Source organism: Lonchura striata, chromosome 4 (genome assembly GCF_050655825.1).
Source record: "Lonchura striata isolate lonStrDom1 chromosome 4, ASM5065582v1, whole genome shotgun sequence".
Lineage (NCBI taxonomy): Eukaryota > Metazoa > Chordata > Aves > Passeriformes > Estrildidae > Lonchura > Lonchura striata.
The window spans coordinates 63,181,491-63,197,181 of NC_140706.1; the positions used below are offsets into that span (position 1 = coordinate 63,181,491).

The 15,691-nt window shown below is 43.5% G+C and overlaps 1 protein-coding gene and 1 long non-coding RNA gene across 3 annotated transcripts; both read right to left on the reverse strand.

Moving 5' to 3' along the window:
- Window positions 1-692: 692 nt before the first annotated feature.
- Window positions 693-3,078, reverse strand: LOC146767687 (uncharacterized). Its single transcript, XR_014954910.1, has 3 exons — window positions 2,938-3,078; window positions 2,241-2,312; window positions 693-830 (listed from the first exon to the last, which is right to left on the reverse strand). It is a non-coding gene; the product is annotated as an uncharacterized LOC146767687 (long non-coding RNA).
- A 3,567-nt stretch (window positions 3,079-6,645) lies between these two features.
- Window positions 6,646-11,962, reverse strand: LOC110468530 (uncharacterized). 2 transcript variants are annotated; one of them, XM_077782587.2, is made up of 7 exons: window positions 11,806-11,962; window positions 11,103-11,336; window positions 9,802-9,861; window positions 9,063-9,194; window positions 8,117-8,263; window positions 7,250-7,310; window positions 6,646-7,086 (listed from the first exon to the last, which is right to left on the reverse strand). In XM_077782587.2, the coding sequence occupies exons 2-7, from the start codon at window positions 11,265-11,267 to the stop codon at window positions 6,983-6,985; spliced, it is 669 nt and encodes a 222-aa protein (XP_077638713.2). In that variant the 5' UTR covers window positions 11,268-11,336; window positions 11,806-11,962; the 3' UTR covers window positions 6,646-6,982. The 2 variants fall into 2 exon arrangements, with proteins under 2 accessions (XP_077638713.2, XP_085434336.1); XM_085578210.1 differs by lacking the exon at window positions 11,806-11,962 and adding an exon at window positions 11,492-11,631.
- Between the last annotated feature and the right edge of the window lie 3,729 nt (window positions 11,963-15,691).

The following is a 15,691-nucleotide window of genomic DNA, read 5'->3' on the forward strand; positions in this document are numbered from 1 at the left end:
CATAATTTCATATGGTTAAAAAAACGCCGTGAGGGAATTCAAAGAATTTCTAGTTTCTGTCTGTGTGGGTGACAATTTTTACAAAACAGACTGTCAGATTACGTGGACTACTGTCAGTGCTTTCTTGCAATGACTCTGGGTGATTTTAAGGCATCTGCAGCACCCATCTGATGATTCAGAGGCATGTTCAATATTTATTTCAGATTCCAGAAGAATGGGAAGTGAAACAACAGTTACAGAAATAGTCATTACTTGGATGTAAATCAAGACCCTAAAGGAGTCTTTTCCATCACTCTTCTTCTAGTTTCATCTTGTTCAGAAATAAAACCTCTAACTTTTATAAATTCATTGAAAGTCATATTTCTTGTCCCCTCTGTATTTTCACTTAACCAGAATATAATTCTAATATTCTTTTTTTTTTCCCAGAGTCCTGCTTTTAAGCAACTGATGTTGCTTAACACTGCAATTCTCAAATAAATGTAGAGCCATATGTTATTTAAAAGTATTAGTAATATTACTTTTAAATGGCAGTCTGGTTTTTCTGTGGAAATCAACACCAACACATAATCTTAAATCTGAAGTCATAAATAATATTAGAAGTTGTCATTATTCTAGGGCTCACAAAAAAATAGCAGTGTTCTGAGGGTGTCTCTGAGGATGTGTGATTTTTTTCTCCTTCCTCTGTTGATGCAGGGTGCCCAAAGGAGGCCTCATTTATCCAGCTGAATGGCATCATCAGTGAGGGCTGTGAGGAGGCATTGAGAGAGGAAGAATGGCTGCTGGTTTCCAGGGGTGTTCTGGGATTCACTGGGCTCTGCGCAGCCTCCCACCTGCCAAATAGAAGCACATGCTGAAGGCAGCTCCTTGCAGTTCTGGAAGCTATTTCCAGAGCTCAAAGAAAGGCAAGTGAGAACTGCTGGTCATCCAGGGACATTCCCTGAGGTGCACAATCCCTGGGGGGATGTTATTGACATACATTGTTTCCTGCCTTGCTGAAGCATCACTGCTTAATGTGAATCGCCAATTACTGAATCCTTAGCTAATCATTTTAAATTAATGGAAAACAAATTTCCTAGCAATACCAGTGATTATTAAAAAAAAAACAAAAAAAAAAACACCACAAAAAACCCACGGAATAGAGCATAATCCTCTCCCTGGCCTGCATTTAACAAAAATGCTGCTCTTACTAGCAAGACATTCTTCCCTCTGAGGGTGGTGAGGTACTGGCACAGGTTGCACCAGTAGATACCCCGTCCCTAGAAGTGTTTAAGGCCAGGCTGGGTGAAGCTCTTAGCATATGAAAACTAAGAGTCATAAGACCCTGATCTTAGCTCAGTACTTCCTTTTCTATTACTATTTTTTACTGTTTGCACTGTCCCTTTGGAAAGGTCACAGACAAGAAAAAGACTGGTGTGAGGCAATATGCTAAACTCCCTCTTTCTGAAAATACCTAGTGATTTACTGCTGAAAACATCACACTGGGCCTCTAAATCAGGAGTCATAAAGCAGAAGCTGCATTTGCAAACCATTTATCCTCTCCAAAGCCTGGTCTTCCCCACATCCTTTGCACCCACTCCTGTACAGGAAAACACTTTAAATGCTCAGGGGGCTTTGAGGTGCTCCTCACCCTTCATAGTCCTCTGTCCCTTAGACCTTTCTTCAGTTAAGGAAGGGCAGACAAAGGAAAAGACTAAACTGACTCTAAAATACATGAAATAGCTTTTCTATTTACTTCAATGTATTTTTAGCACACTCAAAATAGAGACAGTGAAGAGCTTCTGCCTTCAGCAACCAAAGATTCAGCTGTAGATTAAGAAAAAAGCATGTGCTAATTGGAGAGGATTTTCAAGTTCCTGTGGATCCTCATGACTATCCTGGAGTGCTAGATTAAATTCTGAGCTAATATCTGAGTCACTGTGATGCTGCTGTTAAAAAGCACAAATACCAGGAGCCCTTGTCTTTTCCTTCAAGGCTCGCAGTGCTTTTGTCAAATTGCATCTGACCTGAAAGAGTTGATTTCAATACTTTCATCTGTCATTAAGTAGGTATATTTAATTTATATGCATGATGATAGTAGAGGGTAAATAAAGATCTATAAAATATATTCTATCTATATATCTAAAATGATGGTCAGAAAAACATGTGTATTCACATCACCATAGGCATGCATACTTTTTCATCATAATGCAGCATGTGGGGGAGTGCTGTGTGGAATTCCAACTCTTTTTGATGTGTTATACCTGACACTGGTGGGATTCCAGCTCTAGCACCTGCTTTAAAGGCTCCAGCTCTCAGGCTTTATGGGTGAAGAACTGTTGAATGAAGCAAAAACTTGGGTCATTTGGGGTTGGGAGGCTGCCTGCATCAGACAAAATTAGAAACACAGAAGCAACTGCTATATAAGATATGCTTAGAGTAAAGAATTTGGAAGCTGAAAACACCATCTGTCATCCTGAATCAGTCTTACGGTTATTGGGCAGGGGGCAAGGGCTTAGCAATATGTGCATGTACTGTTCCACCATAAACATAATCTATAATAACAACTAATATTGACTGAAGAAGCAAGTGATGAGTGTAGTTAAAAACATGTAGTGGACAGAAGCCATGGCATGAAACATGAATCATGAAACAAAGTAATTTTAAATTAAGATGGCATAAATGTCAAGTCAATGAAAGAGAACACACATTGCTGTAGCTTTGAAGCTGTAACTACCAAGGAAGGAAGGAAGGAAGGAGAGACATTACTGCAGCAGCTCAGAAAGTGCAAGTAAAACTGTGCAGTTTGATAATGTGCTTGGGTTAGATGGACCTGAAGAGGTGCAGGACAAAGCAGTTCCTGTTTTTATGGAGAAGTACCTAGGGAAGGCTGGGAAATGCTGTTTGCTTTAATGGGCTTCCCTCCTCAAGTTAGATTCAACAACTTTTCCCCATACTTACACATTGTTGGTGCTGGAGAATCATGGAATCATATATCAGTTTGGAAGGGACTGGTAAGCATCAGTGGTTGGACTCAAAGGTCCTTTCCAACATAAAGAAGTCTGTGGTTCTATGAGCCTAGAAAACAAGAAATCACACAGTCTGACTCCAAAAAAGGGGAATATTCCTCCTCTCAGCTGCAGGCAAATACCACTTCCTGTTTTCAGAACATATCTGTATTTTGATTAATTCGTACCACTCCTGTCGTTTCCCAGCTCTTTTAAGGCTCTCTTCTGTAGTCTGCCTTTCCCTTGCATGTTTAATGAGCAAGACCTACTCAATGTTCCCTACTCAAAATATTTTAGGCCAGTTCATCTACCTATAGTGAAGATTTACTTCAATTTCCAACTACTTCATGCAAAAACAGGGTGGGCTATGGAGACACACAGCTGTGACTTTGCTGGCAAAAGGCAGTGAGAAAACAGGGGATACAAAGGGGAAACACATTTGTGCCCAGCAAAGGCTGCCCTGACCCTGAGCACCAGCAGCTAAGCAGCACAGGGGAGGAACTGCACCAAACATATATCTATGAAAAATAAAAATTCAGATGCAAATAAATAAATAAATAATATACAATTATTATTTTTTTTAAACCCAGACGGGCTTGTTGTCAAAGAAGTGTCTGAAAGGGTTCCCTGATCCTCACCATGATGAAGATCCCTTCTCTTTCCCTCCTCCTCCTCTGCACCTCCTGCCCCTTCTGTTGGGGAAATGACTTCAAAAAATTCTTTGCCCTTAGTTGAACATTAACTTCCAGAATCAGCTTCCCTGATTAACCTTCTGATTACACTGGGTGATTAACTCTGGCCACTGCTAATGGAGAGGCTGGCAGGCTTGGCCTTTACCCACCCGTGGATACTGTGTGCCTTGTTCTGTGTGTCAGGGAATAGGGTAATGTTTGTCTCAGCCTGCTTGAGGTAAAGAAGTTTTTTTGATGTAAATGCCTTGTCTTTTGACTTAATACAAGCAATGCTGACACAGGGTGAGCACAAAATGCTTGGGTCCATAACAGAGGTCCATAACTCCACCTCACTTACCACCAGTGAATGCTGGGGGTGACACAAGCCATGGAATATCCCTGGAGATGCAGGCAAGCTCTGGGAAGGTACTGTACCTCACATGTGGAATGGGCTGCTAAATATAGTACTGGAAACTGCAGTTAGGAATATATTTTCTGCACCACTAACCAAAGAGGAGAAACATTAAACTGATAATCAGTTTCCACCAATTTCCATTCTGCAGCTGTCATTTCTCTGGAAACTCCCACTTTTGTAGAAAGAATTGTTGAAATCATGTGTCTATGAATGATCTGCAATAGTTGCACCACTGGAAGGACTGTGTAAGAAATAAGCCATCTTATAGCTGCTGATAAATCAATTGCATACATTTTTATTCAGAAGCAGCATAGAGCAAACTTCTCTTTTACACCTAAGACTTCAGTATGTGCTGCTAAGGCTGTTTCACAGCCAAACAGGTACCTGCCACGCCTGTCACTAAATGCCACATCAAAGGCTTTAAAGCCAGGCTGGGTACTTGGATTGTGCCCCAGAGCTGTGCCAGGAGGACCTGACCTGCAGCAGCCATGGTGGCACTGCCACCCTCATCCCAGGAATTATGTACCTGAGCTGATGGAAACAGCATAGCATTTGGAAAAGGACTGGTGACATGTTGCTCTGCACACTCACAGTAAAAGCAAGTTGCTCTGTTCAACCAGCAATGAAATGCTGTTGAATTATGCTCAGTATATCACACTGCAATGACTGGTTATGAAACAGCACTTCCAAATGGGACCATAACTCCCAGAAATTATGCAGAGGCTGAGCAGTGCATTGTAGCAATGCAAAATCGGTCTAGAGTGACCAGACCCACGCTGCTTTCAGCTATTAGTGAGCTAAATACCCTCTGAGGGTGTCTGACTTACTTTTAATGTACAAGAACAGCAATTTGTGTTAAACAAGAAGAAACTCCCGAGCATTTCATTGCAGATGGTGTGGAGCTGTGCCAGAAGCATCTGAGGACAGGGAGAGCAGTCACACCCAGTGCTTTGATGCCTGTTGGCAGGCACTATTTCAGAGGAAAAAGCACAGCATCCCATTTTGAATCACAACGTTTGAAGTAATATATTAAAGAAATTCAAACATTAATACCTTCAAATGAACAAGACACCAGCTGTGTTTTGGTTGGCATAGGAGGGGATTGGACTAGGCGATCCCCAGACATCCCTTCAAACCTCAACCCTTCTGTGGCTCTGCATACAAGGTAATGAAGGTATTTAGAGCCAAAGTCAGGAAGAATTTGGCTACTGTGGCACATAATTAATCTCCAGTTGCCAGAGTAGGACCTGCAGGTCCAAGTACCCAAAGATGGGGACAGCTCCTCTGGCTGAAGCTGGGCAGTGGAGGAAGCAATACATGACCTGCGAAGGGCTGTGGAGGGAGCCTAGTGGTTAGGGCTGCTCTCTTGAGCTAAGATATTCCCAGACATTAATAATTTTAAGGGTTAAAGTCAGCAAAAGATACACTTGACAAGCACCTTACACACAGAGGGGTGCCAGAGTTCACTGGGACTTCCTCAATATGTGGCTAAGAGTATTTCTCTGTTCCAGATTATAAAAAAAGCTGTAACAGCTTCATAGAATCACCACAGAACCATAGAATTGTTTGGAAGTGACCTTAAAGCACCTCATCCTGACCCCTCTACCACAGGAGCTTTCGGTGATATTGGGCATACACAGCTCCTCTGGGCAATCTGTGCCAGTGTGTCACCACCCTTACAGCAAAGAATTTCTTCCCAAAACCTAGTCTAAACCCACCCTCTTTAGTTTAAAATCATTTAGGTATTGGAGTTCCTTTACAAGCATTATGAAAAGAACTTCAGTCTTTAGAGAAAAAATATAAATCAAGAACAACTTTTCTCTTGGGACCGTGAAAGGCATCTTACTTGCTGCAATTAGAGAAGTTTGATACAAGATCATTCCTGGAGTTCCATGCCTCATGGTGTGTATGACTTACCCTACTACCCACTTGCTCAAGATGGGAACTGATTTTCCAGGCCCTGTTCAAATGCTGTGTTAATCTGTATCATGGGTTATCTACCACTCCCTGCTCAAGGCCTGCAGGCAAGATAAACACTTGATGTTCACCTAAAAGTGAAACATGAAGTACATATGGGAATTCTATGTACTTCAGGAGATGACACAACCTGACTGGAAGCTGTAGTTCCTTGGTCTAGAGGACCAAAATATCCCCTAGAGAAAATACAACAAAGCACCTTTGTCTAGATCTGTAATAAATTTTAGCAAAACAGGCCCTAAAATAAGGATTTATTTTAAATTTTCAATCTACAAAGTCAAAATAGAAAAATTTGAACTGAATTTAGAGTATTCAAGTTACTTCATAAGAGGAGCTACTGCAACTCCAGTTCCTGCCACACTCTATAGTTACACTTCAGCACTAAAACTAATTGTACTAACACATGTACACCCCACAGAAGCCACCTTTTGACAGAGGTTGGTTTGAATGGAGCTATTAAGGTTTCATATAAAAAACTTTACCTGCCCCCACTCCTATCAAGAAGAAAAGGAAAACACTCTGAAGCTCAAGGATGAAGGGCATCCTTCATTATCATCCCAATAATTCATGCAGTAAGAGGGAAAAATCGAGATAGCAGTTGAAGAAAAAGGAATTGTATTTAATATTGAAATGCCTAAGGCTAGCAATGCTGCACAAATTGCATGATGAATTCTAGAGAAATGATATGATTTAGGCCAGAGGAAAAAATGCTCTCACTTTCCAGAAGTAATGAGGTATTTTCACTATACAGAGTCTGAAAGTTCAAAATCACCTGCAGATCTTTCCCTCTGCACTGTGATCTCTGCCCAGTGCTGGGTATTCACTAGTTTGCTCTGTGTGTGTTTTTCAAAGGGCCAAGGAAAAGTGCATAACCATCTTTAAAGAACTTATTCCATATCTCTTGCCACATTTGAACAAAATGTTCGGCCACTTTTTCAAGTCATTCTGATATATGATGGAGGTTTGGATGTGTCTTCTTCTGCATCTACATCCTGGGTGGGAAACTGATCTGTGAAGTCAAAAATTCTCCTCCCATAGCCTGTGTGAGAAAAGAAGGCAAAAACCATTAAACATGGTATAGACAAACGTTTGCACAAAATCCTGAGTTCCTTTTGGTTATCAGGATTTTAAACCTTATTCAGAACGTCCCTTCCTCATCCCTGGTGATCATCCAGTTACATGGAGGCAGAAAAGTTACTCACTTTGTACTGCACAAGTCATTTCCACAGCCTGATTTTGGTCCTCACTAGGCTGCAACCATTCCTGTGAAAAAAACAGCACCACAAGTACCTCAACTGGAAATTTGTTCAAGAAGATACACCTGAACTTATTTGAAAAGTCTGTGCAGTCCATGTCTCCTAACACGTTTTAGTTTGGAAATTTAAAGCAGCTTTATGTTACTCACTCTGTATTTAGTCAGAACAGCTGCCCAGTGGCCTGCACCCTTTAATTCCTTACCAAACCAAATGGTTGGATGTACATGTTAAATAACACAGCATCCTAATTGCTCTAGTAAAAAAGCAGTTGGTATTTATTTATTTACTGAGCTCACTTAGCAGACATGCCTTGGGCCCCATCACTCGAGGCAGAGTCCTTATGAATGAGGAGTAAATTACATATGTCAGCACCCCAACACTTCACACACAGCACTGGAGATACTTTTATTATTGAAGTTCCAGCGTGTAAGTACCAGTAGGTCTTTGTAACACCGCATCAGAAGCAACTGGTGGCTTAAAGATGAGTGGAAGAGTTTTTGAGGATAGCAGGAATTTGTGGGAAATGTGGCCACAGTAACTTCAGCACAAATGGTTTGGAAAATAGAAATAACTTATATTAGATCTTACATGAGACTGTAAATAAGAGGGAGATTTTTTCCTTTAAAGGAAAAAATATAAGAAATATAAAACCCTTCTAATATTCCACTTAGTTTCTTAGAATTAGCCCTGCATGACTGAGGTAGAGGCTAAGACTAAATTTATAGGAGAAAAACACACCTTCTCCCTGGTTTCTTCCCCTCCCAGCAATAATCAGAAGAAATAAACTTCTTGTGCCCTGGGCTCCTCACTCACCATCCCAGTTACACTGTCATAGCAGGAGCAGCATGGAAGGCTCCGGCATCCCAAGTAAGCCATGGCCAACACAGAAAAGGCACTGCAGATGGACACAGCCAGCATGGCTATGTTAGCACCCTTGACAACTTTACTGAGTATAAACCTCTGCAAGAACAAGAGATAGTAAAGGCATATTCAAAAAGTGACACTCTCCACCAAAAAATAATCTAATAACTGCAAGAATGCTGTGATTGCATGATAGGAGATTGATCTGTAGTTGGTGTTATTTAAGGTTTTTCCGTGTTCTGGAAAACAAACCAAGTATGAACCTCAAACAGAGCAAGCAGTGAAATAAGGCTGCTGATTAAATGTGAGATGCTATGCAATGGCATTGGGTTTGGAAATAGCTTTGACAAAGAGTAAAAACTCAAGGAATGGCTGCTCTTCTTTACACTGAATATGAGAAACATTGTTTTGCTGCACTGCACCTTATAGCAGCCTGACATTTTGATTTGTCCTGCAATAAACTAATGATCAGCTTCATCTCTCTGAAATGCCTTTACTCCCACAGCAAACAATTACTTGTAGACTGGAGATACAAAAGGGCTTCATTCCTTCTCTACAGCTTTACTGTGCAGGATACACTTGAACTAACAGCAGGTTTAACCAGCTGACCTGGTAGCTGCTGTAACTTCATCACCTGAGGTGCTTGTTGGAAGGATCCGAGCCTTGCAACCACTTTCTCAAACCAGACCAAATACTCTCAGCACCTTTCTCTGAGCAGCACCAGTATTTTTTCATGGCTCATCCCACACCACCCCTTTGCACTAAGAAGCAAAAACAGCCAACCTGACCTAGTGTCACCCCTCCTAGAAGTCTGGTTCTGTTTGTAAGCCACATCTGGCACTGCTTGCAGATTAATGGTGGCATGTTCCCCAGTAATAATCATGATATCAATACTTACAGTATGGATAACATGGACTGGGGCAGAACTCAGCTCCTCCTCTTCACCATAGTTCAGTGTGAAGGAGCTATAAATGATTACAATGAAGATGGCAACACAAGAGATTATGGAAGCAACTATCAGCACATTCACCTAGACAGCCAGAGAATTTTGGAGAAAAAGAAGGGGACCAGGAATCAAAGCTGTCCTTGGGCAAATATGAAGATTACAGGTAGCCTTTGACCTACCATAACACTGCAGCAGCCCCAGCACCGACAGTCACTTAGAAGCCAAAGCAGAGGTTTTCATAACATTGAGTTTCTGAGTTACAGCTGAGTCCTGAATATTAATTAGAGGTGCTACTTAAAGACCTCTAATTTGCATACAACATCCTCCCCTGGAGTTTACACATCCAGAGAAACCTACCCAGGAAATGCAAACCTCTTAACTAATTTCATATTTTAGTGTACACAGCACTTAACAACATGAAGGACCACCAAAAGAAAAGCATTGAGATGAAGTGTTTTTACAGAGTTTTGCTTTTTATTAGGCCCTGTCTACTGCAGCAGAAAGCAAGGTAACACTGCTTCCTCCTCTTGGTTATAAAGACAGCAGCTTTTGTGAAGATAACTCAAAGAAATAAGCTCTTAATTCTGCAAGAGGACCAGTCAGCTCATTCCTTACTCAAACTGGTTTTGATTGCCCCAACATTTTGCCCCTGCCCCATACACACAAACACCCATCTGCCCCTCTAGCTTACAAGAACTGGATTCTTCCTCTGCGAGGAGAACAAAGCCAGCACGCCTGGGACTCCCATCACCTGCAAAGCACAACAGGAGATGGTAGCTTGGGAGACTAGTATCAGATTCAGAAGACAAACCACCACAGAGTAATGAAAAGTGTTTTCAAGGCTTGGATCAGAGTAACTGCTGCATCAGAAATGGGAAGAGAACTGCTCATTTCTTCTGTTTTCCTCTGTAACATCTCCTGGATGCAGAACATGGGTGACATGCATCTTGCCCACTTGCTACCCACACAACCTTGCTACAGCTGACCAGAGCTTTATGTCGGGCAAAATAATGAAACTGATTGAATAAGTCTGATTTAATGTGCTAAAAATGCATGTTGCTTTGCCAAGTCCATATGCATCTTGTAAAGGAAAGAAAGATACTAATGAAAGGACATAGGCAGCCTCTGCACTGGAGAGAGATCTTCAGTGTAATTTCCTTGCAGCATGGCTCAGCAGGGTAAACCAAGGTGCTGAATGCCAGGGAGCAGGGATACCTCTTGCCCACTCCTCACTGCAGTACCAAAATTAGGGGCACTGTGCTGTGGGACAGAGATCAGCACCCAGATGTTAATCTACCTGAACACAGGATGAGGTGTTCCCCTCCTAATCTTTGGTGGCCTCTCTGTGGTCACTATTCTTCTGCAAAAAAAACCCCAACCTATCAATTGTCACTATGTCCCATTTTCTACATTATCCAGCAGAATTCTGTGGGTCTCAGATTCAGTCAAAGAGAGAAACTGAGAGTTTCTAGCCAGGCAGAAGCCTGGGAAAGAGCTGGAGAAGACTGTAAATAATTCTTTATCTCTCTTGTTTTTCACATTGATTATAGTTAAGTTCTATCACTGTGCATCAAGCACTCTGCACCAATGCTGTGGGTTGTTTTCACTTCAGAACCAATGGAGTTGGTCCTCACAAAGCTCTGTATAAAAGAGCAGTGCATTTTGAATAAATGGAGTTTTACTCTCAGCAGCCTTCTGAGTCAGAGTCCCCTCATTCCCGTCCTGCCTCGACAGTGGCAGAATTCTATTTACTTTAGTTCCTTCAGAGGAAAGTCTGCTTTCACTCTTCTGCCTGTATCATTATAAGCTTTTATAAACTGAGTTCAAAGCATGAAACAAGGGAAGATCTGACAAGAAATCTTGGCTTCCCTCCCACCCCCAATATGAGCAGTGGGAATAAAAACAAAAAAAAAACAAAACAAAACAAACAAAAAAAAACCCACCACCAAAAACACTGCAAAAGAAAACATAGAAAATATAGTAGAAGTTTACCATGCCAGCCCAAATGGGAGCTCTGGTTTTGCCCAGCTGAGACTCTGTTCTGAAAATGCCATCTATGAACCCACTGGTGACACAGACGGTGCTGAAGGCAATCTGGAGCATCCCCAGCACGACCATGTTCCTCTGGTTAAAGATGAAATATCGATACCGATCCATTCTGCTGTGATTCCCACATGAAGCCCCGAACACGGACACAGGCCTCGCAGGGTCGGAGAATGGCTCTTCCTAGGCAGGAGAGAGAGAAGGGACAGGATCATCGGCTCCCCGCACCGGCTGGCGCGCAGGACCGGGGCCAGGAGCACCGAGCTCGCTCCTCAGCGCCCCGGATCATTTTGGGAAATCCCCGGGGCCGCTGCGTGCCAGGTGACTGGGACACAAACCCCGACGTTTCTGGAGCAGAATGCGCGATCGTCAGCTCAGACACCACCGCTGACCTTCCCCCTTCAGCGCTTCAGCTGCCCGCAGAGGCGCAGGGGGTGCCCAGGATCCCTCCCGTGTGGAAGTTAAGCTCCAGGAAGGAGCCGCTGCTCCCTTGAGGCAGCCAGCACCGAGCCCCGACACTCCCCGTGGTTGCTGCCGGGCATCGCACGCCCTCTCCAGGAGCGGCTCCAGCTCCAGGTGTCTCCCGTGCCCTCCGTGTCCCCCGGTTCCGCTCCGCTCCCGCCGGGAAGCGCCGCGCCCGCTGCGCCCTCACCTGCGGCGGCTCCGGCCCGGCCGGCGCCCTCGGGCCGGCGTCGGGAGAGCTGCTCCGCGGCCGGGAAGGAGCTCCGAGACTGTGCCACAAGAAGCCGGCGAGCCCCAGAGATCCTTCGCCGTGCCGTGCCGAGCCGTGCCCCGCGAGCAGACACGGCTCCTCCGCCCGCCCCCTCCCGCCTCGCCTGCAGCCGGGAGCGGCCGCCCCGCCCCGGACACCCTCGGGCTGCCGGCGCTGGGCATTCCAGCCATCCCTATTCCACAGCAATTGAGCCTTTTTAATCCTTGTTTCACCTCCCCTGCCGCTGTAAGCGCTGCTTCACATGGATATGCATTTGCAATACTGTGGGTTGGGGAAAGTGGCACAGGTTGCTCAGAGGTCTTGTTGGATGCAACATCCCTGAAAGTGTTCAAGGCCAGGCTGGATGGGGTTTTGGGTAACCTGGTCTATTGGAGGGCGTTCCTGCCCGTGGTCGGGGACTGAAACTAGATGATCTCTAAGATCTCTCCCAATCTAAGCCATATTGTGATTGTAAGATTCCGTGAAACTCTGTACATATTGTTCATGACTTGTGTGATCGGTTCTTTAGATTGACAGGTGAAGGTCCTCCTGGCACATTGGCAACCAGTCTCTGTTGGAAAGAGCCAAAGAACCTGTGCAGTTCGACAGAAGAGCTTGGGAGTGCCACTGATACAGCATGAGCCACTGTGGGCCCAGGTAGCTAAGAAGGCCAAGGGCATCCTGGCGTGTATCTGGGATAGAGCAGACAGCAGGACTAGGGAAGTGCTCATCCCCCTTACTTGGCACTGGTGAGGCCAGACCTCAAGTGCTGTGCTCAGTTGTGTGCCACCCACTTTAAAAAGGATTTTGAAGTGCTGGATTGTGTCCAGAGAAGGGCAACAAGGCTCATGAAAGGTGTTGAAAACCTATCTTATATTCAAGGGAGCTGGGGTTGTTCAGTCTCAAGAGGAGGCTCAGGGAGAAGCTCATCACTCTCTACAACTCCCTCAAGGGAGGCCCTAACAAGGTGGGCATCAATCTCTCCTGTTGTGTCTGCAGTGAGAGGACCAGAGGAAATAAACTGAGACAGGGAAAATTCAGATTAGGTATTAGAAAAAAATTTCACTGTTAGGGCAGTAAGGTGTTGGAATAGGTTTTCCAGGCAGGCAGTGGAGTCATGATCCCTGGAGGTGTTCAAGAGGCATCTGGGTGATGTGGTTTAGGGGTTACAGGGCTAGTGGGAGGTGGATGGTCACACTGGTTGACCTTGAATGTCTCTTCCAACCTTGATGATTCAACAATTCTATGATTCTAATATCCCCCCAAGCACCTCCAGCCAAATCCTAAAAAGCACACCACTAAAACCTGCCTATCCCTGAAACATTTTTAAGAAATCAGCTCACAGGTTAGGTATAATTTCTTTATATAAACCCAATGTACCTCCACAGTGTACTGGGTTATTACACAAAGGCATGACTGAACACAACCAGGCTGGGTGAAGCCAGCACATGGCATCATCCACAATCCCACTGTCACCTTCCACACAGCTTGCAAATGTGCACCAACCACCCATCGTCCTCCCAGCCTGTTACAACTGGGAGGGTTCAAGTGGCAATGTCATTTCTGCATTCTTGCAAAGAAGGGAGGGCACAGTCTTTGCACACCTACACCCAGCACAGGCAGGAGAGTTACCTCAGCCAATTGTGATCACAGAGGAGGAGAAGGCAAGGCAGGCACTGAAAGCACAGCCTTTTCCTCACCACTCACCCAGCAGGATGTGTAAATGGAATTAGGAGACAGAGGAATAGGTTACCTGGCTGGAAGGCACCCTGCTGCACCTTCCCACTGCATCAGAGGAAAATCCACCACGCTTAAAAATAACAGTTAATGACACTTTGGGAGGGATGTTCTTCCATACCACAATACAACTGAAGCCCATGTTATGTGCATTGAAAAAGAGGAGTAAGAAAAGCAGCAGAGATGACAGAAAAAACCAACAAGTGGTGTCAGGTGTTCATTCACTATTTACATAACGTGGCCTAGATGTGTGTTAACCGTATGAAATCCTGCTCCTGTGCATCAGCAAAACTGTGGTCACAAAGGACGCAAGGAAAAGGGAGAGGTCAGAGGATGCACCAAACTGTGACTCACAAATAACAAGGAGAGACAATGGTTTTCTGTTGAATATTTTATTTTTGCATTGCCTTCATAGCGCAATTAAAGCAATCTTTAAAATTCACTTATTACAAATGTTTGTCAAGTCTGTTTTTCCCCAGAAACACTTCTCTTGCTTCCTTGCACATACGCCCAAACACACTATAAAAACCCCATTCATAACATGAAAGGAAGGGCAAACATCATTCATGTAAACATCTTTCTTAGAGTTTTCCGTTTTTTAAAAGTCATTAATAAACTTACAGATGTTCAGTAAGGCTCATAGTTCGAGTACAAATGTCATAAAACACCTATCAAGTACTGTACACAAGTTGAATACTCCGGGGTTAACTGTTAACACATGTATAAGCTTACCCCAAAGATTATTCTTTAGCACTTAGTTCTTCAGAACAGAGACACCCAGTAATTATGGGCTGAAGAGTATTAAAATAGCAGAAGGCCCAGCAGAAACTGTTAATACACTATTTTAGTCTGGTTCTTAGCTCAGAGTTAAACTTGTTACAGCTGCAGTAGGAAAAGTTTTCTAGAAGGGAATCTATAGGAAGGAGGGATGGGTAGTTTGTAAGATATCATGAAGAGAGAAGCTGAGAGGTACGTCTTGAAAATGTGACTAGCCTTGCTACTGCAATTATTTATGGCGGCTGCATGTAATGCTGCATTAATACTTCCCCAAATAGCAGGAACAACCATTTGTAATTGTAAGGATCATTTGTTGCATCTCCCCTAAAAAAACCCCAACATTATCTACTTACTGGTATTCAATTACACTTGCATCTTACAAAAAGACATCCCTTTAAATCTGATTTAGATCTTACTGGAACTTCTTTGTTTAAATATTCTTTCTACCATGAAAATATTTAATACAAACATCATTTTACATACAAATGTTAAAACTTGTGAAGCAGGTCTTCCCACATTCATGATTTTATGGCTTGAACATTTAATTGCTTATAATTTTTGTACAGGTATTTCTCTAGGTGAAATAAAGAGTTACAGTAACACGGTAAAGAGAAAAAGGGCAGGAAGTTCTACTGACCAAAGACAGAGGAGGGTCCAGTCAAGACAGAGTGACCTTAGTGTTCAAAACCTTTGATCTGGGACAAGTAAATATGCACTTAATCTTGCACCATTTTTCTCCTTAAAAAAAAAAAAAATCCCTCATAAGACTGCTTAGAAATTCTTTGTCCAAAAATACAATTCTCATGATTCCATGACATGAAGCATAAGGAACAAGTTCACTGCAGGGAAGCCCATTTCCACTCGCAGATGAAGCTGCTCCCACATCTTTTCTTTGCTTGGATGCCCTTGGCACACAGCAGTGCAGTGGAAGTGAGGAACAGGCAGCACCCCAGCATGTAAGAAGATACTTCAGTACCATTGTTTCCGAGCAATTTGGTTTTTTTCAGTGCTTGGAGGTGAAGCCTTCAGGCACCCACAGCTCCAGCAATTCTGCTGGGCCACAGGAGAACAAAGAAGCAGATACTCGGCTCTGTGTAATGTTACCTCATCACAACAGCAGCGTTTTCCTAAAGACAATCAAATTGAGTGAAAGGGGACAGAAGCAACACTGCTGCATCCCTGGCACAACCCAAGTGGTGAGCACTGGTTTGACTGGAGGACAAGGGAAGACAGCTGGGAAGGAAACAAAAAAGTGTCAATTTCTGTAATATATGAGTTTCTCTTACCAGATGGGATATGTCGGCTACTCTGC